Genomic DNA, 25,729 nt, shown 5'->3' on the forward strand with positions numbered 1-25,729 from the left:
AGTCAAACATATGCAAACTTGCAGTTCCTCTTAGCCTCAGTTTATATGAAATATGTATGCAAATGCTTGGTTTTCTGCTGTATATCTCTTTCTCACCCTGTGGCCCCATATGTGATGGATTTCTTCTTTCTTTTGCTCATCAACTCTTACTCCTCTTGGGTATTTTTCCTGGACTTCTGTACTCCTGTCTGACTCTTTCTTCCCCACCTCCTCCTCTTCCACCTCCCATTAGGGGGAAATCAACAGCTGATAGCTTTACTCCAGCCCGGCTATGAACAGCTGTGTAGCAGCTGCAGAAGGAAGGGGCTGGAGCTGACAGCTCAGAGTAAAGGGGGCCTGTTGAGTTTTCAAAAAAGGACACCCCTCTGATCTGGGTCTCGCTGCTGCTTAGCACCATAGATGCCTTTTATCCCAAGTGGATTTTACCGATAATGCACCGACTGGCCAATCTCTGTGCCTCCTTCCTGTTTTGAATTGCCATGGGAGCAGTTTGGAATAGCCTATGCTGGGGTGTTTGTCCTTGCTGTGGTGTATAATAATGAATCTTATAATCAAAGGAAAATCACCTTGACTGGTTCGGGACAGATAAGATAGTGAAACTCAAACGCAACAGGAAGAGCTAGTTCTGAAGTTAATGAGAGGAGTTGGAAGGAACGGAGTATACAGGAAACAACATACTAGTGAAAATTATTAAATTAAGCTCTAGTTTAAACCTTTTGCTTTTTCAGAAGTATAGTGGGGAAGTATGCTTCTCTCAAAGAGATACTAAGCAAGTATCTCTTCCTTCTGTTTTCTCTGTTGTTTTTTTTTATTGATGCTGAGTCAAGTGTCATCCTGAAAATGGAAAACTGCAAGGCATACCTCAGTTTTAGCTTTTCCAAGTTCATTCGTAGTCTCTTCTGTGTTCTGGGGCTTTTCCACTGAGAGAATGAATGAGTAAAATAGAGCAATTAGTTGCTCTATCCTCCAAGGGAAGGTGTTCCTGTTTTAAAAATGAGATTGATTTAACACAAAACCCCAAAACAGAATCCCACCTCTGCCCCAAACTGCTTTACAACATCCCATCCAAGATTTTGTCCTAAATGTTTTGGGTTGGTTTGTTTGTTTTTTTTTTCAGTGGATCTCACTCAATTTCTGTTTGCATTTTTGTACATAATCACTGAGAATTGTTTTCTTCCTCAAGGTCATTTCATTTTTGGCTGCAGTGTTGCACAAAAAGGGAACACGTGAGGATATTGAAAATAATATGCCAGACTTTTTACTGAGGACAATGAAAAAAGAACCAAAGTGTAACCCCAAGAAGGTACAGCTTTTAGTGATACAAGCTTAAGTATTTTGGTAAAAGGCAATACTTTTTTTTTTATTTTTGTGCTTGCTTTAGGAGTTTATATGTATTTATTTTTAAAATTCAGCTAATTTGGTGGATTAAGGGCTCATGGTCTTCTTAGCAGCGTTAGGGAAGCCTTCAGTTTTTCAGACTGTCATAGTGTGCGTAATTTAACTGTTATTGTCTAATCTGGTAAAATTGTTGATCATCACTAACACAAAACATTTGGAAATACCTGTATGAGATCTGTGGCTAGAGTAATTTGAAAAGCTCGTGTCAGTGAGTAGAAAACTACAGTTTTTCATGATTGTATTTCTCAAGTAAGAAAAACGTGCACCTGTATTAACAGGATACATAAATAAGGTGAATGTATATATTTGGAAAATGTGTTGTTAGTATTCTTGTGTATACATGTATGCACATGTTTTCTTGAATGACTGTCATAATTTCTGGAGTCAGACTGATGATCTAGGGAACTATATTTGATTAGAGCTAATAAAGATACATTTGAAAGCTCTATGTGAATGAGAGAAATCTGAAGATAATTTTAATTTTACCCAGCATAGGGCTTAAGCAGTTTCTGGTTTTGAGTGCTGTTTTTATCATATTGAAAAAAATTGGAATATTTGGCAGTGCTGTTTGTATGACTATGGATCTCTGGGGAATGGGTACAGGTTTCTCAGGACATGCAGGCAGAGAGGAAAAAGTGAAGGGGTAACACTTCATGTAAAGGAAGAAAAACAACCAAGCAAATAAAAACAAACTAGGAACACTTCTGACTGGTAATAAGAGAAAGAGTTTCACTTTGAGGCCAATTAAGTAGCCAATTAAGAAGAGGTTACAGAGGCAGGTTGTAGACCACTCCCATCCCTGCAGGGTTTTGAAGAGCTGAACTGGGAGAGCCCTTAATACCTGTTCTTAATTCAGTGTTACCTATGCTTTGACCAGAAAGTTAAAACTAGAAACTTCTTGAGAGCCCTTCATACCTCACTGATTTTATTATTCTATGATATTAAATCAGTTGTATGATCTGTCTTACATTTTTAAACCTTTTTCAATTCTTTCTGTTTTGAAGTCATATGATGACTTGTGAATTGGAGGAAGCTACTTACCCTCTTCATCCTTTTGTGTTCTCCATCTGTAAAACATTTTATGGTATACAGATGCTATAGCAAATCAAAGTGGTAGTATCTTATATCTTATAGCAGTTTTTAGAGTGTGATTTGAGTAATTAACACTACTTTGTGGGATTTTTTTTAGTGTTACAGTACATTTGTATTATTGATACACAGTACTTCTGTAGTATTCACATACTGTGAGTAAACGGATTACTTTTGAATTTGTAGTGATTCTTCAGGTATTTTTTGTATATGCTTTAAAGTGATGGAATTAGACATGTTCAAAGTGTTGAAATCAGTAAAATAGGTATCATGCTTTTTGCTTTCTATTATTGAGGAAGAAGTGCTAAGTTGCAGTTTTTCCAGTAATACTATAACATCTATTTGTTTTCAGACTTTCCTCATAGTGGCCCCTCTTTCAGTGCTTTACAACTGGAAGGATGAGTTAGACACATGGGGGTACTTTAAGGTCTGTGTCTTACATGGCAGTAAAAAAGTTGATGACTTCAGTCGCATCAGGCAAGGGAAATGTGAAGTTGCCCTTACAACTTATGAGGTACTTCGCTTGTATCTGGATGAATTTAACAGGTAATAATTTTAATATGTTTTTCTACACACAGAATTTTAACTATATAGTTTTGCATTGTTCTTTGCAAGTACTTCTTCTTCCTGTGTGATGTATGTACTGTTAAATTCAATGACTCACTGTGCTGAAGAGGAAAATCTCATTTAACTGTCTTTGCAGAGTTTACCCTGTTATCTTTATTATGGGATGCTTGGTAGAAGTAACTAATTGAATAGTTTTCTTAAAGGTAGTCTTCAGCATTTATGAAGTTTCTTTAAAAGACATAGGAATTGCTTGTCTGAAACAGGTGGTAGCTAAAAGATATGCAGAAGATATTTTCTATCAGTGTAAGGTAAAAATCTGAAATTTTTAGCAAATGTTCAGAAGGTGCATTCTCCTTATTATTTGCATTTTTCACCAGCTTCAGGAAATTCTTGAGTCAAAAAAAACTTGAGATAAAAGATGTATATTTGTGTGTGTATAGTTTTAAATACCTGATGGACTTAGCATAATCAAGTTCTTTCTGACAGCAGATGTATGAGACATGCTACTTTATTTGTTCCATGGCTGTCAGCATTTTTAAACTAGGAGTTTTACCTTTCATTTGGCTATGTTCAGGAAATAGGTATATATGCAAACCAGATCTGATCGACTACTTGAAAATACACTGCTGCAGCATACAGATTTATCCATATTCTGTTTCTACAGAGCATGTGACTGGATGAGCCTATGACCTTGATGTTGGGAGAGGTTATGTGTCTTGCTTAACTAGAATGATGGATTGGTCTCAACTGGTCTTAAGTAATTAAGTATTGTGGAGAAGAATACATGGGATCAATTGTGCGTGTACATCCACATAGAGAGAGGTTAAGTTGAAGGAGCTAATATAGGATAGTTTGTTGGACCCTCTTCAGAAACTCCCAATTTTTACCAGATGTTGGGAACATAAGGAACTTAGATATGAAGGAATGTATTTAACAGGCTTCAAAAATGCCACAAGATTGGCTTTCAGATTAGTGAACTAAATACAGCCTGTTCAGGAGAGAGGTTTCTTCCTAAGCATGTCTGTTTCAGCTTTTTGCAATCTGAAGTATCATTGAAGTGGATATGATTTTGTCGTGAAATATGCATTCATATATATAAAGCAGTCTCATACAGTTAACAAATTTCTTCCTACGTACCTGATAAATTAGTATCACAGTATGCATACAGGTCATTCTACCTCCAAGTTTTATGCTTCAAATTATCTGCAATATACCTTTCAGTTCTTGCTTCTAGATACGTTTCTCCTAGTCACAAAATCACAAAATATTTAAACTTCTCTGCCATATTGATATCATACATATACTAAAGAAGTTGAGTGATGTAGGACACCATGCAGATTCAAGTTCTTTCAGTCTACTTCTGGTTACATGGATAGATTTCACTGGGAAAAAGAAGCATACCTGCGTAGGCATTTTTCAGTAGTTTATCTTTAGAGATTTAATTTTTCTGACTCTTACTTATGAGCGAAATTGGTGCTGATGAGATACGCTGGGTTGATTGCTCCAGATATTGAAAGCTGCTTTCTTCAGAGAAAGCATTTGATACATTTAGCATTAGTTCATTTATTTGGCTATGTAGTTCAGCCATTATACTCACCTATGGCAGTTGAATTTATTAAACAAACAGCCTATAGAGGAGCTGAGTAGTGTAATGCAATCAAAAAGTAATAGTGTCTTATAATAATCACAGCTGCTTGTGTGGCTGACTTAATGTAGAATGATGGGATAAGCAGTTTCAGTTAATACAGTATTTTTTGTTGATCTGCAGTGTAGAATGGTCTGCTGTAATAGTGGATGAAGCACATAGAATCAAGAATCCAAAGGCTCAAATAACTCAAACCATGAAGTCATTAAAATGCAGTGTTCGCATTGGTCTTACTGGAACCATACTTCAGAACAATATGAAGGAACTTTGGTGTGTTATGGACTGGTAAATAAGCTATATTTTTTTTTCTTTTTTTTTTTTTTAATGGGCAAACACCTCTATATGTTAACCATGTAGTGGGGCTGGGGAGTAGATGGATGGTATGGACCCATCTGTGTAAGAAAACCCAACAAATAATCCTCCCCAAAAAAACCCAATGTTTTGTCGGTATGTAAGTATGTTTTTCCAGTGCATCTGCAGAGGTAAACTCCTGGTATGAGTTTTTCTGTTATTTAGTACATGTGGAATTCCTCAGGTCTGGCTTCTTTGGGGAATTTGGGAAGCAGTTAAAATGTGACCCATCCCCTTCCCACCCTCCATCTTTACCTTTCTTTTCCAAGGACAGACTTTTCCCTTCTTCTGACCTCCACAGGGTAGATAGAGAATCATTACAAAAGTCTGAACACTGTTGCACATTTGCTCTGTCCAATATATGCAGGTTATTCTGACTTATATAGAAGATGAGAGTAATGATATCTTACTGTTTTCCAAAATATGCAAGTGCACATAATTGCAAAGCAATAGTCTTGTCCAAGAAAATGGAGCAGGAGGGGTGGAACGAGCCATAGATAGAAACTGAAATATGGGAGACTTTCTGGAGATGCTCTACAGAGGAGGAAGAGAGCAAATATACCTTAAATATAGGGATATACGTAGTGAATTGAAATATGGGGAAGAAAATATTTTAACAGTAAGCTTAGTGTTGCATCCAGTCCATTAAAACTATGCTGATATTGTTAATAAATTGTTCCAGTATGTAAAGCTGCCAGTGAGTAACAAACCCTTTTTGCTGTTGGGTATCTTAAGATTTTATTTAGTAAATTGTAATTTCTGCATAATGTGATTCTAATAAAAACAGTAAAAAATGAGAACATGACTGCTTAGCTTCCAGTTCAGGCTTCAGAACAGTAATGGTTGGATAGTTTAGAGTTTCTATATACTTGTGACTTCTGTTAGTTTGCTGAGCTTTTGTTTTTCTGGAGATAGCAACTGTTTTCTTAGGGGAGTTTCTTAATGTTTGAGTATCACAGAAGGCAGATAAAAAAATGGCGTATCTGGAAGTAGTATGTGTCTATATACATATTATGTCTATATACATAATTTTTATTTATTTTTCTAGGATCTCTTGCTGTTGTCCAGAAACAATTCATGGTATGCTTTTAACTAATGGAAAAAGGAAGACTGCCTTAAAGTAAAGAAAATGCTGTTATTCCTTTGCACACACCCCACTCCCCACATCCTTTTGTTTTTTTATAGGGCTGTACCAGGACTTTTGGGTAGCAGAGTACACTTCAAGAAGAAATTTTCTGATCCAGTGGAGCATGGCCAGAGGCACACTGCAACTAAAAGAGAGCTAGCAACAGGTCGTAAGGCCATGGTGGAGCTGGCAAGAAAAATGTCTGGCTGGTTTCTGAGGCGAACCAAAGCACTTATCAGTGATCAGTTGCCAAAAAAGGAAGACAGAGTAAGAGTGCCTGCACACTTCAAATACAGTGTTAATGAATATATATCTTCTTTTTTGTTTTTGTTGTGTTTTCTCTCCTTCATCATGCCTGTAGTAGTTTATGTTTCTGTCTTGGACTTACAAATTTCAGAATAATCCAGAATAATCCAGAGCCTTGGAAAAAATGCACATGCCGTAGTGTGCTTTGTTCACATAATTACAATGATTGCTTGTTGAAATGGAGTTAATCAAGCATGAAAATGCTCAGCTAGACTTCTGACTAGTGATTTATACATCTGTTTTATGTGCACTTTTGTACTTGTCTGTACAAACCCAGTACAATGTAAATCTCTCAAAATTCTATGTAGGACTTCAGAATTTGCAGCTTAACACTTTGTGCGTGGAACTATATGATTTTAGTTTTTAATTTTTAATTCCCTCATTTTCGATCACTAAATAAAACCCTAAACCCTGATTTTTGATGGGTCTGGGATCCTGTTCATTGTAATCATTATATGAAGTGATAATATTTTATTACTATAGCTGAGAGTTCTGATAAATTCTTATTGCACATACTTGTACTTTCCTTCTAAGTAGACAAATACATTAGTTTGCAGCTGGTTTTGTTTTCAAAATTTGGTATTTATTCTTCATCCTTACCATTTAATAATGTCATCTAAACTGTCTTTGGAAGGAAAGATTAACACAAACATCAGTCAGTTGCTTTTTCTAAATCTAGCACATTTTAGTCTTTTTATTCTCTTGTTAATGTGAGTATATGTTCAAGTTACTGCTTTATTATTATAGCTCAGCATGGTGCTGCTGCTGTGTGGGTAGCCTAGGTTAAGGAATGATCTTGGGATTTCTGTCTCCTGCTGCTAAGGCTAAAGATGTCATGGAGATGCCACCCATGGTCTCTAAGAAGAGGGATAAGAGTTTTGGCCATAACACTGTGTAGATCCTTGCCTTCTCATTCCTTATTCTGTTTGCCCTGCCTGTCATAGTGCCCTACAGCAGCTAGTGCCTAAAAAGAGGAAAGAAAGGGCAAATTAAGCAATGGCAAAGGAGAGGGAAGTCCATAATTACAGTTACATGTTTCTCTTACTTTTTCCACCTCTACAAAAGCCGCACTGAAAGTTTTATAGAAACCTAGCAGCAGGTTCTTGTAGCTTGAAATTGATACTCTGTAGAATTCTGGGAGGTGATAAAAGAAGTATGCATACATTTTTGGCTACAATTAAATGCTGTTTTGATGTCAAGATCCACATTTTTTAATTTGGTTGGTAGAATAATTTCCTGTAACTACTTGAGCAAATATAATCTTGTTTGCTACTTTGTCTTCTATGGTGTATGTTTTTTATGCAGTGCTCTTTTGCTTTTCATTGCATGCTGCATGAAATTGTGTTTTTGGGGTTTCTCTTTGGCAGATAGTATACTGTTCCCTCACCGAATTCCAAAAAGCCGTGTACCAGGCTGTGCTAGAGACAGAGGATGTGAGCTTAGTATTACTAGCAGGAGAGCCCTGCAGCTGCAACAGCGGTCGTAAAAGAAAGAACTGCTGTTACAAAGTAAGAACTTGTACTGTTTGGATTTTAGAATGTAATGTTTCTGGTTTTCTCCAGAGACTCAGTGGGGATGAAATGCTGATTGAAATGGCTGCATGCTGGTAAGCCATCTGTTTGGGAAGTCCTGACTGGAAACAGGGGTGGGTGCATCAGGAGCATCATGGTGTTAGGCACTTTGGGATCGCTGTTTTGCATGCCCTAAGAAGGTGTTTATGCAGTAAATTTGGGACCTTTATCTTAAGTTCACCTGTGATATAGTTGATGTTGGTGTGGGTATTGCATTGGCATGTTCAGGATGTTTCAGGCATACTGCTCCCATGTGCCTCAGGCAGTCTGTGCAGAAGCTGCAAACCAAAGGCATTCTAGACCTAGCAGTTTGGTGGGCTTTGCATTACAACTGCAGTTGAATTGAATTGACGTGCTTTGCGTCATTGAAAAGAGAACTCTGACAGTAGCTGTAGAGCACAAGCAGAACTTTGTTCAGTAGTAGCAGCTTTGTAGATTTCTTCTGTCTTTCATGGACTTCTTTAGCATTCAGTGAGTCCAGCTTTGGGTTTGTTTTGCCCATGTCACTCAGATTAAGCACATCTTAAACATTTAGAAGCATGTCTCGTACCTGCATTTCCCTGTTTTCCTTCTGGCTTGTTTTGATCCTCATGTTTTGGGGTGTATTTGTTGTTTTTTGTTTGGGCTTTTTTTTTTCAAAATGATATAGCTTATTCAGTCTTCACACCATTCTTTTAAAACAGTCTTCCAATCAGCCTGTTTAATATTTCATGATTATACAAGTCTTAGTTCTTTGCAGACTTTATTTCTCATGATGTCTTGTAGAAAAATTAAAATGCTATTAAACTTTATTCACAAAGGGCAGTAGGCAAGCCTGCAGATACTTAAGTGCTCTTAAGGACCGTCTTATTCCAAAGTTAACCATGTAACTTAGTTACTTGTGAAAGGAAAAGGAAACAAATATTGGTTGAATTGGTCAACTATAACCAGAAAAATAGCTGATGCTGTTGCTGCTGCATGATTTGTTTGAATTATGTTACCTGAGATGTTTATTAAACTTTAAACATATTTGCTGTAAAGTTAGCAGTCATTAGATAAGAATTAATACAAACACTTCTGGTTTGATTTACTTTTGCATCACTTGTAAATTTTGTCTTATTTTTTGGGGTCCATTGAGGAATTCTTGGTTATTTTAGTAATTTCTGTAGATACCATGCTATCTGAAATGTTTATTGAATTATGAACATAGTGGTGGGGTTTTTCTTTTTGAGAAGATGTTTTCTGTTAATAGTATTACAAAGCTGAGTGAAAAAAAAGCCATTTAATTTTTGTTAGAAATACAGTATACATCTATTTGGCATTAATTATAGTACTACTTACAATCGCTAATGCATTAAACCTTGTAAAGCTAGTAGTTGTTGTAGGTGATTTCTTATTTTCAGGACTATTTGCATAACCATTCTTGTCTGTTTTGGGGTTTTTTTTTATGGGGAGTAGGAAAATGCTTATGGTGAAACAATTAAGTCGCTGCACTTCAGTTACCTGACAATTCTACAGAAGGTTGCAAATCATGCTGCACTGCTGCAGACAGACAACACTAGCAAGCAGCAGGTTAGTCTCGGAAGTATGTAAAAGATGGTCTAATGGAAAAAAGGATGAAAACTTAAATGAAATTGCTGCTGGCCTCCTTTTTAAGTTTTATGTAACTGACATTAAAATATTTTGCAGAATTCCTTTTCCATTCAGTAATTTAGAATGCAGCCCTTGTAATGTTGTGTAACACCTCTCTATATATCATTTAATTGATGCATATTTTAAAATAAGGGTTATAGACACACTAAAGAGCTTTAAGGGGGAGAGTAATTTGTAGTGATTTCTAATATTGGCATTTCTGTTCCATTTATGGCAAGTGCCTAGTAAAAGGAATGTATTTGTGGAAATAAATAAATGATAGCAATTAGAATGTGTTGATTTTTTTTTCCTGTGGTACTTCATATTCAGTGAGAGATTGGTATCAGTTTGTCTTGTTACTGTGGCAGCTAACCTACAAGACCCGCAGTTTGTTAAAATGATTGTATATGAGCAATAAAATCCAAGAATGAGCAGAGGGATCAAGGGGTGTTGCCACTTCCCCTCAGAAGCCACAGAGGAATGGAAATGAGAAAATCCTAGCTAATTCTGGCAAGTTTGTTCCATTAAAGCAGTTTTGCTTTTTTAGGAAGTGTTAGGAAGTATTAATGGTCTTATAAGCAGTATACACCCAAATGTTTTCAGTGTTGGTTTTGTTTTGGTTTGTTTGTTTCATTTGTTTCATTTTTTTTTGTACTGTGGATGTATTTTTTGTTGTAGTAATATTTGAGAGTTTAAATAGCCACAGGAATAACAATATAGGAGTAATCTGAGACTTAGTATCTTACATTGCACGTAATTATTAGCCTCTCAAATTTACTGAAGAAACTGGTATTTTGTAGTATTTCTTACCTTTAGGATTAAAGTCTGTCACATGTGCTCTTCTTAGGTGAGTCACAAGATGTTTTCTGTCCTTCTGGAAAGGTAGACCTGTAGTGTGTAGTCATGTTCAAGATCTGAGCTACCCAAATTCTAGCAGTGGCTTTTGAACAGTTTAAATGCATTCCACGTATTGGTTTTTTTTTTTTTTGTCAGATTGGTGGAACAGGATGTAATTCACGTATTGGCTTATGCAACAGGGTCGAGAGAAATAAATGCTGGTACATACCTGTTGGGTAACACAAACCTCAGATCATCAGGGTTCTTGAGGCTGATGATTCTAGCCAGTCCTATTGCTGTCTCTCTCCAGGAGAAGAAATTTTGAACATCTCTTATTGTAGTAACTAGAATCCATGGTTTCAGATTAAGATCCTTTTTTAATGAAGCAAACTGAAACACACAGGAGATGTTTTATCGAGCACTCTTGCAGAGAACTGGATAAAAACACTGGAGTCATTCTGCTTGAGTTACTTCAGCAGATCACTTGTTTGTCCCTGTTTGACTCCTTGTATGGCTTACTGGTTTCCCAGTGTAGTTCTGTAATTTTTAGTGCTTACTCAAACTTTCTGCCTTTTTTTCCAGGAAGCACATATCAAACGGGTGTGCAACCAAGTATTTTCCAGTTTTCCAGATTTTGTGCAGTTAAGCAAAGATGCAGCCTTTGAAACCATTTCAGATCCAAAGTACAGTGGAAAAATGAAGGTAAATGTGTTCTTTAGAGGAAAATTAAGTGTTGGTAATAGTAATAGATCTGCTAGTGTAGTAGATGCTTATAAGAAAATGTTCACCTAATGGTTACTGGTTTTTAATAATTCTGTTAGGAATAATATATGTTGTGCTGCCATGACAACAGGTAGCACTTGTCATAGATCAGGGTGTCTGTGGGCAGACTGGAGGGAGTGATCTGTGATACTGAGATAATCTAGGATGTAAGCTTCACATATTCAGTGATGGGCACAGAAATGACCCTTACACTCAAGGGGTTAGGGTCATATTATGACAGAGTTCCATGAAACCACTGATGCCGTGGCAATCAGAAATACTTGGGAAACAGAGCAAAACAAAATCATTATGGGCTTAATGATTTCCGCACACCTTCAATATTGTGGGTAGTTTCAGTGCCTTCTCTCAAAAAGCATCTGTTAGACCTTGAAAAGGTTCAGAGAAAGGTTCAGGAAAGGGCCACAAAGGTGATCAGTACAGTGGGACAGAAACAACCAAATATGATGGGGCTCTTCCGCCTGGAAAAAATGTTTTAGGATGAATTCAAAAGGGACCTACACAATCATGAGTAGCACAGAACTGGTGAAGATGTACTGAGTGCTAATTTTGTCTTCTAACCCTTCAGACATCAAATGAAACCAGTAATAGCCACATTAAAGATGAACAAAATAAATGTGTTAAGTCTAAACCTGTAAAACTCCTTACCTGAAAAGTGGTGACTTTCTCTGGTTTCAGAGGGGAACAAGATGAATAACTGGAAAAGACGTTTAATATAACTAATTCGAAAGAAAACCATACTAGGTTTAGGAGTGTTTCTGGCCTGAGAGCAACTGAAGGTGAGAAGCTATGTAGGATTGAGTGTATTATATTTTTGTTCTCTGTGAATCTTCATATTTACAGTTGCTAGTTGAGACTGTCAGGGAAGCAGTGGCAGTGCCACATTTTTCTAGTAGCAGTAGTGGTTATCACTTTGTTGATTTGTTATTATGTGAGAAATATCTTTCTTTTCTGTTACTACATACATATGAGAGGCCTGCATATTAGCTTGATTATAAACAGTCATTTCATGAAAGGCAGCTTTATTGTTTAATTGCCAGCAAATATTTAATACATACCTGTAAAAACTAAGTATGTGATCTTCAGTAGTGCTTATGAAGCTCTTTTTTTATTGGTTAAAAATAATTTTCCTTGCTCTGCAAATTTGTCTCGTAAGGCTGTTGCATCCTACACTCCAGCACTGCCTTACAACATTTTGATTATGTATGTTTTGATGGAGTAGCAAACAACACAGGCAAGCAGAAATGACTGAGTTAAGACAGAGGTCCCAAGATTATCTGCCTGTTGAGAGGAATCTGTTCCACACAATGGCTGTAGGTCAAAATTGCTTTTCAGACAGCACAGACTGTAGTGACTTTTTGGGGGTGCAGCTGGCTGTGGCTGTGTTGGTTGGTATAACCTTGGCTGGTAGCAGTAGGGTTTTTCTCATGCTTGTGTGCGGTGATCTTGGGTTGTAAGGAAAAAGGTTCTGCAACTGCAGAGTCAGAGTATGAGCATAACTGTGGTGGCAAAAGAGCAGAGGCTGTTATTTATTTTTATCTAGGACATTATCATTATTTGAGTAGAAATATGAATGTGTTTTGGAGCACCTTGCAAATTACAGTAGCTTCTGCCGTTAATCATAACCCTAACCCAGGCAGATGTGGCTCTGTAGCGTAAAAACACTGTAGGCTAACGTGGACATCTATATGCAAACAAGGTGTTCTTAAATGTGATAGGTACCACTTCGTCACAGACGACTCACACAGTAATAATGGAGAGATACACATTTAAATCCATGTGGTCTCTTAAAAAGAGCACTCTGCTTTCATTTGAGTCTGATCAAATGTGTCTTTTTCAGACTTAACTTTCAGGAGTTGATGCACAAGCATAGGATTTATTTCTTTTTGGTGCAAAACCAGTATTTTTCCTTGTTAGTCAGAGCTGTTCTTCAGAATACCTGAAATCCCAAATGCCATGACATTGATACATTTTATTTAAACAAAATGTGTGGATTTGTTTTTGTGTATTCTTACAGGAAATTCATTACTTGACCTGTACTTTAATAGCAACAATGCAGTAGCCACATTCCTTCTACTTTCAAAGAATGTCACTGGTAAATTGACATTCAAATGTAGCTAAATTGAAATACAAATATAAGTCATTTAGCTCTTTTAAATTACTTGATATGGACTTTTCCCAATAAAATAAATTCTAGATTATACCTTTTTGTACAAACCAGTCAAATTATCTTACTTGTACCTTGTTTTCACTTGTAACTGGCTGGCTAACACATACAAAAGGGCTTGTAAGTGATGTATAATTAGTATTTTATGGTCTGGATATCATTCAGAATTGTAAGATTTATATAAACACTCTCATTTGGTTGAGAAAGATTTGTTAGTCTTCTAGTGAAATCAGTGTTGATTACCAGTTATATATTTATTACTGAATAAATACAATTTTTAAAATATTTATTGCCCAGTGGGAGAAGGCTGCAGGCCTGGTACAGAAAATTCCTCTTTCCCCTTTGTGTATTGCTTCTGCACGGTACTCTGGAGCTGCTGTTGCCAGATGTGGACATGCTTCCTTTGAAAATAACAGTATCACTGTTATACACAAGGCTCTGGATTATTTGCTTCCCCACCAGAAGAACATTGTGTGTGGGCGGATTATTGGCATTTCAAGGTCCATGCAGACTCTGGGAAGCTGGATCCTACTGTAAACAGAGCAACAGGCAAGAGTGGGAATGGGGAGGGGTATACATCTCAGTGATTATTTTAAGAGAAGTTCCAAGCAGTTCTAAACTCAGATGTAGTACAGAAAATTTAAACAGGCTTTCGTGTTTTCAGGGTACTGTGTGCATTTGTGAAATGCAAGAATTCATAAGCTGAGTTAGCACATGAGATAAGGAATGTTTTTTGCAGTCTATGCACTGACACAAATAGCTTCTGAATTTACCTGTTAGTGATTGGAACTCCTGCTGTAAAAAGGCAAGTACATCACTGAAGGAATACACGTTTGACGTATTTATTGTGTTAGTAGAGGTTTTTTGTTATGCCTCTGGCTTTGCAAACAATTAATTATGGTGTAGCCTATTTAAAGACTGAAAACACGAGTAAGTGTGTGTGAGATGACCTGTAGGTAAAGTCTCTGGTTCATTTACAGGTCCTTCAGCAGCTTTTAAATCACTTCCGAAGGAACAAGGATAAAGTTCTTCTTTTCTCCTTTTCCACAAAGGTGAGCTCTATATGATTTTTATCAATTAACTGCAGTAGCAAGTTCTGAAGTGTAAAGCCTGAAGGTGACAGCTGTTAACTATGTTCTCTTTCTCTCTGTGCTGTGGGTAATAATGATGAGGACAGTGCAGCGTACTCCAGAACCACATTGAAACATCATGTTCATGATAAAAATGGTGATAGCAAAACAAACGAAAAACTGATGCCTTACTTAAGAGCTTTTCAAAACTTGTATTACTTCAGGTGTAGATAGCTCATACTGAGTTCAGCTAGTGTGTCTTGTATTAGAGCAGTGTCACAGCAAAGTACAACTGAAGGATCCCACAACCTTTGTGTTACCACTTAAAGTAGGTAAATTTTTCTGCTCTACTGGCTTTTGAGCATCAGTAGCCATGAAGCTTCATGAGTTGGTTTGAACTGAAAACTGTTTAACTAGAGCAAGAGGTGTATGTACGTTCTGCTTTTAAGGTACTTTCTTCTTGATTTTCTTGCAAAGGAATAATGTGTTTCCTGAAATGGTGCAAGCTAAAATACATATTTTCTTAAATATGTGTGATGGTAGTGGTAAAAAGTATTAAGAAATAATAGCATCAGTGACAGTTCATAGTCTTCAATACTTTTTTTTTTTTCAAGAAAGATTGCAAGTTCAATATTTGGATGCAGTAGCAGAATGCTCACGTCTTTCTCTTTCACTTCGTTCCTCTGAACTCTGACTGTGGATACCAGTGTGCTGCTTTGCTGGTACCAGTGCTCATTTACTGTATTTCAAGCCACTGTAATTTGCCAAGATGGTAGAAAAGTGTTTAAGTTGCCTTCCAGTTTATTGGGTTGAACTGACTCAGCATTCCTTAGAGGTGGGACAGGAAGTCATGGTTGGAGGATTGAGTGAGACCACAGCAGACCAATACTGATCACCTTGAGTGCTGTAGAATCACAGCTAAAGAGAGTCAAGGATGTTGATATCAAAATTACAGAAATTTGCTCTCACTTTCAAGTCTTGGTCTCTTAAAAATAGAACATGTCCTTTTGTTTCAGAAACATGTCCTCTGTAATTAAGTTTAATTAAAAAGATACTAGTAAGCACTGCATCCTTCTTTTTTTTTTTCCCCCCCACCCAGTTGCTAGATGTGCTGGAACAATACTGTATGGCATCTGGGCTAGATTACCGAAGACTTGATGGAAATACAAAATCAGAAGATAGAATGAGAATTGTAAGAGAGTTCAACAGCATTCAAGAAATTAACATATGTCTTGTATCTACAATGTAAGAAAATTTTTAACTTGAAAATTGTTTCATTTTGCCTTCCTAATGTTTAGTAAATAAGTCACTCTGCGTTTGGTTTGATGACCTCGTGAGGTATTACTTTTCTAAGAAAGTGAATTGTTCTCATCTGTTAGTTGACATAGACTCACTGCTGTGCTCTGAAGCTTCCTATAATATTTGGAGGCTTCCTCCCTTCCCTTGTTCTCTGCTTAATGGATTTCTAAGATCTGAAGCAAGTGAGTCTTCTGAATCCTAGTTTAAAATGGTTTTACTGATTTTGTTTGTAATCTCAATAAAATGTGGAATCTGGACATCAGCATCTGCAAGACCTTTATGAGTTCTTGTTCCTGGTGTCTGAAGTCTGCAGGGAGTTACTGCATCCATAGCATTAGGAAAGACTCTATAGTTTGTGCTTCTGTCAGTCTAGTTTAGATATATAATCATAACCTTTTCAGTTCTCATCCATTAATTTACATGGAACTAAAAATGAAGGTCAGGTAGAGAGAGAAGGACTTTCTCCTCTTCATTATGAAAAATGTGAATACAGAGACTGGTGAGCTTTCTATACCTGCTGGTGATACTTGAGATGAGTCTTGATTCTGTTGGTTTTAGTGTTTCCCATCACTGAATAAATGGAAGGAACAATGATGGAATCACAGTCAGTATGACCAACATTAACTAAGCAAAACATAAGGTGCAATACTTTGTGTAGTTTGTCACAGATAACACCAAGTGATCTTTTTCTCCTTCTTGATAGGCAGTAATGGAAGCAGCTTTAATATTTCCTTTGGAAATTTAATAATTGTTTGGAAATCAAAGTGATTTATCCTAGTGCTACTCTACAAGAGATTAATTTTCCCTCTTACTCACATTTCAGGCAATAGGACTTTACAGTATTGTCCTGGTTTCAGCTGTATCAGTTTATTTTTTTTCTCTTCCTCCAGTAGTAGCTGGCACTGTGCTGTGTTTTGAGAACAGTCCTGATAACACATGGATGTTTTAGTTGCTGCTCAGTAGCTCTTAACCTGATTAAGGTCTTTTCAGTCTCTCATGCCCTGCCAATAAGGAAGGGCACAATTAGCTGGAAGGAAGCAGAAACAGGACACCTGACCCAAACTAGTCAAAGGGATATTCCATACCACAGCACGTCATGCCCAGTATATAAACTGCAGGGAATCATCCAAAAGGCCAGCTCACCGCTGAGGTTGGGCTGGCTATCGGTTGGCAGGTGGTGAGCAATTGTATTGTGCATCACTTGTGTTTATTGCTTCTTTCCCGTTTTAGTTTTCTATTCTCTCCCCTTGTTATTTTCCTTATTATTGTTAGTAGTAGTAGCAGTAGTAGTTGTAGCATTTGTATTTGTATTATACTTGAGTGACTGGACGGTTCTTATCTCAACCCGTGGAGTTTACATTCTTTTGATTCTCCTCCCCATCCCACCCAGAGAAAGAGGAGGTGAGTAAGCAGCTGTGTGGTGCTGAGTTACCAGCTGGGCTTAAACCACAACAAGTATGTTCTTTATTTCTCAACACATAGTAAATTAACAGAATTGGGTCATATGCTTATGTCTGCTTTTGGCCAACTGTTCCGTGTAGTCAACCTGTATGTGTTCTGAAAGTCGTGTTGCTTGGAGAGCCAAATGTTGATTTTTGCTGGAAATACACAGTCTTTTGGCTGCAGAATGCATTCTGCAAAGGGTGAATTCCCTGCACAGCGATCCTGAGTCTGCCACTGGCATAGTCAACATACAAGTTTAGAACAGGAACCACCAATCTATAAATTAGCCGTTTACAGAGCAGACAGTGGTGGTGACTTCACTGTTAAATTTACAATGTTCCTAATTTATTTTCCTTTTTTTTTTTTTAATACCAGTAAAACACTGTTTCTGCCTTCAGCTGGCTATGTACAAATGCCCATAGGCATTTGGAAAACCTCATTTTAGTTGGTTGGTGAGTTTTCTGAGAAATGGAGCCTTAAGTGAAGAAAAGAACCCACAAACATGCAAAAAATCCCACATGTCCGTATAGCAGGACCTCAAGTCTTGCAGTTAATGGTAGTAACGTGCAGTAATGGTAGTAACATAGTCATAGATATCCATAATACCTTTATTAATAGCTATGACTAATGTAGCTATATGGATAAATATATGTTATGGGTGCTGATAGAAAATATGATTGATTTCTACAGAGCTTGTCAATTCTATCAAACCATTAAGTATAGATCATGAGTTGAGAGTAGCTATGAATTGAGGAGAAGGACTGGGAGTGTTGGTTGATGAGAAGCTCAACATGAGTTCCTCAAGCGTGCACTTGTAGCCCAGAAAGCTAACTGTATGCTGGGCTACATCAAAAGAAGCATGACCAGAAGGTCGAGGGAGGTGATTCTCCCACTCTGCTCTCATGGGACCCCACTTGGAGTCCTGCATTCAATTCTGGGGCCCCCCAAACAAGAAGAATGTGAACTTGTTGAAGCAAGTGCACAGGAGGGCTGTGAAGGTAACCAGAGGGATGAAGCACCTCTCCTGTTGAGACAGGCTGGGAGAGCTGGGCTTTTTCATTCTGGAGAAGTCTAAGGGAGACATTAGAGCACTCTTCCAATAACTATAAGGTGCCTACTAGAAATCTGGAGAGGGACATTTTACAAGGGCATGTAGTGACAGGACAGGAGGAATGCCTTTAAGATGACAGGGTAGATTTAAAATATATATTCGGGAGAAGTTCTTTACTGTGTGAGTGCTGAGGCACTGGCACAGCCTGCCCAGAGAAGCTGTGGCTGCTCCATCCTGGCAGTGTTCAAGGCCATGTCGGACAGGGCTTTGAGCAACACGGTCTGGTGAGAGGTGTCCTTGCCCATGGCAGGGGGGTTGGAACTGGGTGATCTTTAAGGTCCCTTCCAACCCATTCCATTCTATGATTAAAGACAGACCCTTGATTAAAGTTACAAAGTGTTTCACTGAGTTTTTCATGCTAACCTTTCTCTGGAACATTGAGCTTCTGTCTCCATTTGTTCTTATATCTGAAAATCTTAACTTTCCCTGTGCAAAATATAATGTAATCTTCCAAAACTAGGTGCTTAATTATTAAATTGAGTTGACATTCTCAATTTTGCAGCACCTCATTCAGAAAAAACACACACTTAAAAATGTGAAGAATTGTTTTAATAGTTAAATTAATAATAGTAATAATTAATAATAGTATTTAGTATATGCTTGTGTAAGATCCTGTCCCTTCCTGTAGGAGTGTTGGTTGAACCAGTTGAAAAGAATTATTTGCCTGATTTGTTGCTGAATGAAAAGTGGTATTTTCCTTACTTTTATTTCTCCAAGATAAAACATTCAGCTATGCATATGCCAAGCTCCAAGTAACTGACCGTTATTAATTCTTAAAGATATGACATACCCTAGATTGTGACCATTTTAGTAGAAGCTGCATAACATTATTGTGAAACTATGTACTGGGATTAGAGGAAGTAAAGTTTAGTGCAGACTCTTATTTAATCTAGTCCTTCTTCTATAATGTTAACTGTCATAAAAGTGGTTATGAATTTCAGTAAAATCATTGGTGGAGTAGACCTGTGTAGGGCTTAGTGTGTATGAAGTAGCAGTCAGGGCTTCTGCTGTAGTAAAGTGATAACAGTTAGTTATGACAGCTAGTCATACAGTTTGTAATCTACTTCTTAAGAGAGAAGACTGCATTTTACAGTAGTGGTTATTTGAGTGCTTAGTGGTTATTAACACAATAGTAACACAAAGCTATACTCCACCATTTTCAGTATCTCTATTGTGGTCTTCTTTTATGTAGGTGAAAGGTATGTCAATGTGACTTTAATACACAGGGTTGGGGGGAGAGGGAGTTCTGTTTTTCTTACTGTCAAATAGTCCTGTTTTTTCTTTTTTATATTTTTAGGGCTGGTGGACTGGGTCTTAATTTTGTTGGTGCCAATGTTGTTGTACTGTTTGATCCTACATGGAACCCAGCAAATGATCTTCAAGCTATTGACAGGTATATTCTCAAAATATAGAACTCAGTCAACATTGTATTCTTCTTTTGCTTTGATTTTGTAGTCTGATTGTCCAACTAGAATTTTCCTTGGAAGAAATTTTTAATATTGTCTTGCTTGTCCAGGAGATAATAAAAGATGTCCAGCTAAATTATTTTTAGCGTTGATATTTAAGCCTTGAATTTTATTTCTTAGTTTCCTTTTTTTTTTTGTGGCACTGTTACATAGGGTCATAAATAACCCCAAACAAACCAAAACACAACACCAATACCACAACTTTCCCCCCCCCCCAAAAAAAAACAAACCAAAAAAACCCAAAAGCCCAAAACCCAAGCAAACAACAAACCATAGTTCTTGTGATTTTTTCATGATCTCTAGAATGTGAGTGACTGTGTAGCTGGATGGCATTTCTCCTGTTTGTCAAGACAAAATGCATTGTAGTTGACCCTCATTCAAGTGATGTTTTGAATTTCAGAATCCTTGAAAAAAGATTTATGCTCTTTTCCGCTTCACACTCTTCAGCACTCACTCCCATCTCTGATATTATGCCATTGGAGTATTTCCAGGAATCTGGATTTTTCTTTTAGGGCTTTTTGACTGTAAGATGCTTGCCTAGGAATTCAGGGCAGACTTTTGAATAGCTGAAGTAAAAGATACTGGAAACCTTGTAAATTCAGTAGATAAATATGTATTTTCATGAGCAGAAATAAACTGTTTTCTGTTGTCCCTGCCAGTTACGTAATTCCATCTTAAGAGTCTTTCTGACTTCTTAGAGAAATATCTGTTTCAGCAATGTATGTTGTTGAAGTGGTCTGCTTTTAAAGAATCTTTGTAAGATCACATTTACAGAAATTGGATCAGCCTCTGTTGAATTTTTGGAATATAATCTATTAGAAGTCTCAGAATTTACCATTTAGATAGAACGCTGCCTGTTTATTAGGTGTTTTATGATGTTGTGACTTGCAAAGTAATTTATAAAGTTAAGAAAGAACAGACTGCCCCAAGTAATCCTGTGATCTAACTCCTATATAATGCAAATAGGAGAATACCGTATGCAAGAGCAGATGGAGAAACAGGATGGGGTGGTGAAAAAACACAACTGAGAAAACATATTGGAAGATGTGTTTTCAAGAGAGGTGGGAGATATACTTTGTGATACAAACTTAGGAGAAAGCTGGATAAGCCTTGGAAGAAATATTGAAAACTAAGGGTAAAGGGAATTAAATACTGATGAAAATTTGGGAAAATAAAAAACCCAACCAAACAAAAAGCCCAAATAAACCCAACAAAAACAAATAGCAAAAACCACAACCAACTCATAAACTATTCAGAGTACTTGTGTTTTATTGGAATGCTTTTATTTACTTATTTATTTTACTACTTGTAAGAGTGCTTTCTCTTTTTAACCAATAAAAATGTTTTTTAATATGTTGTCCTTGCAGAGCTTACAGGATTGGCCAATACAAACCTGTTAAAGTGTTTAGATTGGTATCCTTGGGAACTGTGGAGGAGATGATGTATTTGCGACAAGTTTATAAACAGGTAAAGTTCAGAAGCTATTTAAATTGAGATATCTTTGAAGCAGTTTCAGTGACTGAAAGCAAAGTTAGCCTATAGCAAAACTGTAGTATACCTCGGTTTTATGATATATGCTATTTAATGGATTAAGCTAAGATATAACTTTAGTAATTGTTAAAGAATAAAACATTTATATTTGTATTTGAGTTTTCCTGTAACTTTGGACAGCTTAATTATACAATATACATTTATCAAGTTGTACGGAAAACTTCAAGACTTGTAAAATATATCTTTGAGAGTTGTAGTTAGAGTTGTAGCAGTCTGATTTGGTTTGGAGTCTGATTTTGTCCGACCCTCCAAAGAAGGGTTGGAGAAAGACAAGCAAAAATCTTGCTGGTGCTGTGGAAGAACAGCAAGAAGGCATTGCTTGCTCTCCTGCCTTTAAAAACTTTCTTGTAAAAGAAGGGAAAACCAGATTGTAGTTCTGCTGTTACAAGGAGAAGAGATGTTGCTTGCCACAATACTGAACCTGGAACACTTGCTCTTTCTAAATCTTGCTAGTTACATTGATAAGTTTAGACACATAAGACTGGGAAAACCAGAAGTTTGAGGAACACAGAATCTCACAACTGTTTCCTAATGAGATCAGAATAATAGCTTTGTTAATAGCTAGTCTTCAAACTGGTGACATGTTACTAGTGGGGTCCCACAGGGCTCAATGTTGGTCTCAGGACTGCTTAATACCTTCATAAGTGATCTGGAAGATTGGGATGAAGTGTACCCTGATTAACTTTGCTGATGATACCAAACTGTGTCAGGAAATTGACACTGTGGAAGGGGGAGCTGGTCTGCAGGAGGATGTGCATAGGCTGGAAGAGTGAACAAACAAGAACTGTATGAAGCTCAACAAGGAAAAAGGGGGAGGTCTTGCACCTGGCTAAACACAGTCCAAGAGTGCAGAACTGGCTGGGGTCCACCCACCTGTAGAACAGCTCTGGAAAGAGACTAGGGGTCCTGTTGAACAACAAACTCAGTATGAGTGAGCAGTGCTGCAGCAAAGAAAGCCAACAAGATGCTGGGGTACATCAACAGGGACATTGCCAGCATAGATAAGGAAGTCATTATCCTACTCTTCTCCTTGCTTGTCAGGTCGCACCTGCAATACTGTGTTTGGTTTTAATCTCTGCCTTACAAAAATGACATGGACAGGCTGGAATGGGTCCAGAGAAGGGCTACGAAGATTATCAGAGGAATGGGAAGCCTGCTGTGTGAGGAAAGGCTGAGAGAGCTGGGCTTGTTCAGCCTTAAGAAGGTTTAGGGGAGACTTTATCACCATGTTCCAGTATTTAAAGGGTGGCTACTAAGAAAATGAAGACTCCCTTTTTATAAGTAGTCTTGTGGAAAAGACAGGGTAATGGGTACCTGTTACTCCCAAGGAGATTCTAATTGGACACAAGGGGAGAATTTTTTGCAGTGAAAACAATCATCCATTTGAATAATCTTCGCAGGGAAGCAACACTGGATGCATTTAAGATGTGGCTGGACAGGATGCTGGGACATCTTGCTAGACTTTGCTTTTGCTAAGGTGTTCCTTGAGGCAAGGAACCACAGCCTTGCAACCAGGTATTCTATGATTCTACAATATTTAGTTTTCAAACATATCAGGAGCAGGAATTGCACTGCTCTATGTATGTTACTTTAGCAAGGTCTAAAGGAACGTTCATTGCCAAAAAAAAAAAAATAGTTGATTAATTCTTTATATCCACATTCATGGATGTCGTGGTTTAAACTAAATCTGCACAGTTCCCCCTTTGTTTCCCCTCCCGGAGGGATGGGAAGGAGAGCCAGCGGAATACAACTCCCACGGATCGAGGTAAAATCAGTCCAGCAATCAAGGTATAACAGAAATAACTACCGGTACCAATAACAGATCAATGTTAGAGGAGACAAACAGGGAGAGAGAATACCATACCACCCGCTGCCACGAGGCCAGCCCCCGGAAGGAAGAGAGAGCTTCCCCCCTCCCCTCCTAGCCAGCTTCCCGTTGCCTCCCCGAGCCCAGCCCAGCATATTAACTCCTTCCCTCCCGGCCAGCTTCCAGTCCCCTCCCCGAGCAGGACGTGCTGTGGTATGGAATACCTCCCCGACTAGCCCAGACCAGGCGCCCTATCTCTCCCTCCTCCCTGGCAGAGCATGGGCTACTGCTGAACCCATGACAATGGAAAAGCTTAGAGAGCATCCTGTTTCAAAGTTTCTGTCATGCAAAGTACTTGGGAGGATTCACTTCAACAGCAAATATCAGTAGGTGAGATCTCTGGCTAACAAAATGAGCAATAGCAATTTACCACCAGCTGCTGTAACTAAAATCCTGGAGGAGTGTCATGCTTCACAGAGGTCTTTGCAGTTGGTAATCTTGTAGATAAAGAAGACCTGGATATCATCTGCTTGGTTTTCCAGAAGGTATCTATACAGCTTGTTGAAAGGCTCATGTGGTTGGTTTGTTTTTGTAGGGGCTTTTTTTTATTTTTTGTCCCAAGTTGACTTGTGGTTTTCAAGTTGAATAGGAAGCAATAAACAGAATAAATCTTGCCTTTTAATTTTTTAGTCTACACTTGAATTGTATTACCTGCTATTGACATGAACACAGGAAATTTTCAGTCAGTTTTGAAGCAAATGTGTTTTTCTGCTATTGAAAGTTCAGAAACCAAGAGTAGTTGTGGACACGTGGCTTTTGGTGAACTATACAGATGCGCTCTCAGAGAGCTTAATGTTGTCATCTGTGCTTTTCAGAAATCAATTTATGTGGAAACACTTTCTCATGTTTGTAGTGTATTCTTACCAAGGGATCTATTTGACTTTAAAATTGCTAAATTCTTTTTTAATTTGTGATGTTTGATTGTCTGATGAAGTTATTTGTGATTGAATAATCTGATGTAAATAAGATTTAAATCTAACAGAAACCCAGGTAAGTTATATATGTGTCCTAAAGTATACTTTTGTAAATAATATGAGTGATTCAAGAAAGATGTAAACTGTGCTTGGCTAAAGTTAAACTAGAATTTGACTGTACAGTTACTGGCCTGTATAATTCCAGGGATATGCTGTCCAGGAAAATGCCTGTTCAGTGCTAGAACTAGGAGTAGAACTGAAGAACTACCAGCTACTTAGAGACTGTTACAAAAAGTATTACAAGTCTTGTATCTGTAATACCATGTTTTTGATGTTCTTCAATTTAAGGCCAAATAGACCAATTATCTAAGTATTGAAAATTTACAGTCACTGAAACCTGCCTGACTGCAAAAATGTTTTAGTTCTGCCTGACAAACCATTTACTTGTTTTTCCTTTTTACCTAGAAGATTTTTAAATCACTTCTGTTCAGTCTGCTTACAGTGCATGATAATGGAATATTCAGAGATCATTGGGAGTAATCTTATGGCCTTATTTAGTCCTTACCAAGTAAGCATACAATGCAATGGACTATGGAAAAGTTAGTAAAAATTTAGTACTGATGAAAGATGAGCAGTCAAGGTACAGAGAAGTGTCAGTAGTGTGTACAGTAGATGTCTGATATCAGACAACAATGAAGTAAAAGACTTAAAATATTCTTTTTTTTTAATTCAGTAAAACCAGGCAGGTTCATATTATAACACAATCTATTATACTGACATCTGCCAGGAAAATCAAAACAAAATAACCTCCCTTAGGAATTTTTGCCTGCTCCAACTAAAGCTGTGTATATAATGTAGATGCCAGGAAATTCTGATGAGTAGCTGGAGCAAACACTTCTGGAATCTTTTGTGTTCTGTTTTAGCAACTTCACTGCACGGTGGTTGGAAGTGAAAACGCCAAGCGGTATTTTGAGGCAGTGCAAGGATCAAAGGAACATCAAGGAGAGCTTTTTGGGATCCATAACCTTTTCAAACTTAGGACTCATGGGTCCTGTCTTACCAAAGACATCCTGGAGGTGTGAAGTCTTACCTTTTTACTTTTGGATATTAGTTTTACATTTTTGCTTTCCTCATGAGGTACTTTGTTACAATTTTAAATGGAAACACTTTATGAAGCTGAATGGTGAAATTTAAAAAGTATCTGTCTAGGAGTGCATTAAATGAAACAGGCATGGTAATTCCTGACTCTGATGTAGACCAGCTAAATTTCCTGAAATAAAACAAAAAAAAACTGGAAAAAGTTCTGATTATAGTTTTCTAAAGTTTGCCCATATATTTCTTTTCCTAGTGAAAATGCCATAACTTATTGTTGTAATACTTTCACATATTGTTAACACTGTGTACAGGTACCTTTCATTCATCAGAGATCAGTAACCATATAAGCCAGAAATCTGATTATAGGAACATTTTTTTATGATCACAGTAGCATTTATATAGTACATTTTGATGTGTCTAATAACATGTATTTTAGAATGCTGTATTTAAAAACATTAGCGGATG

At 37.4% G+C, this 25,729-nt stretch overlaps 1 protein-coding gene across 1 annotated transcript in view; it reads left to right on the plus strand.

The window, feature by feature from the left end:
• ERCC6L2 (ERCC excision repair 6 like 2) overlaps positions 1 to 25,421 on the plus strand; it is a 31,748-nt gene extending 6,327 nt beyond the window's left edge. Inside the window, exons 4-15 of the mRNA XM_031054230.2 lie at positions 1,184 to 1,303; positions 2,840 to 3,033; positions 4,823 to 4,984; positions 6,236 to 6,443; positions 7,850 to 7,990; positions 9,491 to 9,604; positions 11,084 to 11,203; positions 14,429 to 14,500; positions 15,618 to 15,763; positions 19,669 to 19,764; positions 21,205 to 21,304; positions 25,093 to 25,421. Of these exons, the coding sequence (XP_030910090.1) occupies positions 1,184 to 1,303; positions 2,840 to 3,033; positions 4,823 to 4,984; positions 6,236 to 6,443; positions 7,850 to 7,990; positions 9,491 to 9,604; positions 11,084 to 11,203; positions 14,429 to 14,500; positions 15,618 to 15,763; positions 19,669 to 19,764; positions 21,205 to 21,304; positions 25,093 to 25,251 (1,632 nt within the window). The 3' untranslated portion in view covers positions 25,252 to 25,421. The remainder of the gene's footprint in view (positions 1 to 1,183; positions 1,304 to 2,839; positions 3,034 to 4,822; positions 4,985 to 6,235; positions 6,444 to 7,849; positions 7,991 to 9,490; positions 9,605 to 11,083; positions 11,204 to 14,428; positions 14,501 to 15,617; positions 15,764 to 19,668; positions 19,765 to 21,204; positions 21,305 to 25,092) is intronic.
• Positions 25,422 to 25,729: the final 308 nt, after the last annotated feature.

This window comes from Melopsittacus undulatus, chromosome Z (genome assembly GCF_012275295.1).
Source record: "Melopsittacus undulatus isolate bMelUnd1 chromosome Z, bMelUnd1.mat.Z, whole genome shotgun sequence".
Taxonomy (NCBI): Eukaryota; Metazoa; Chordata; class Aves; order Psittaciformes; family Psittaculidae; genus Melopsittacus; species Melopsittacus undulatus.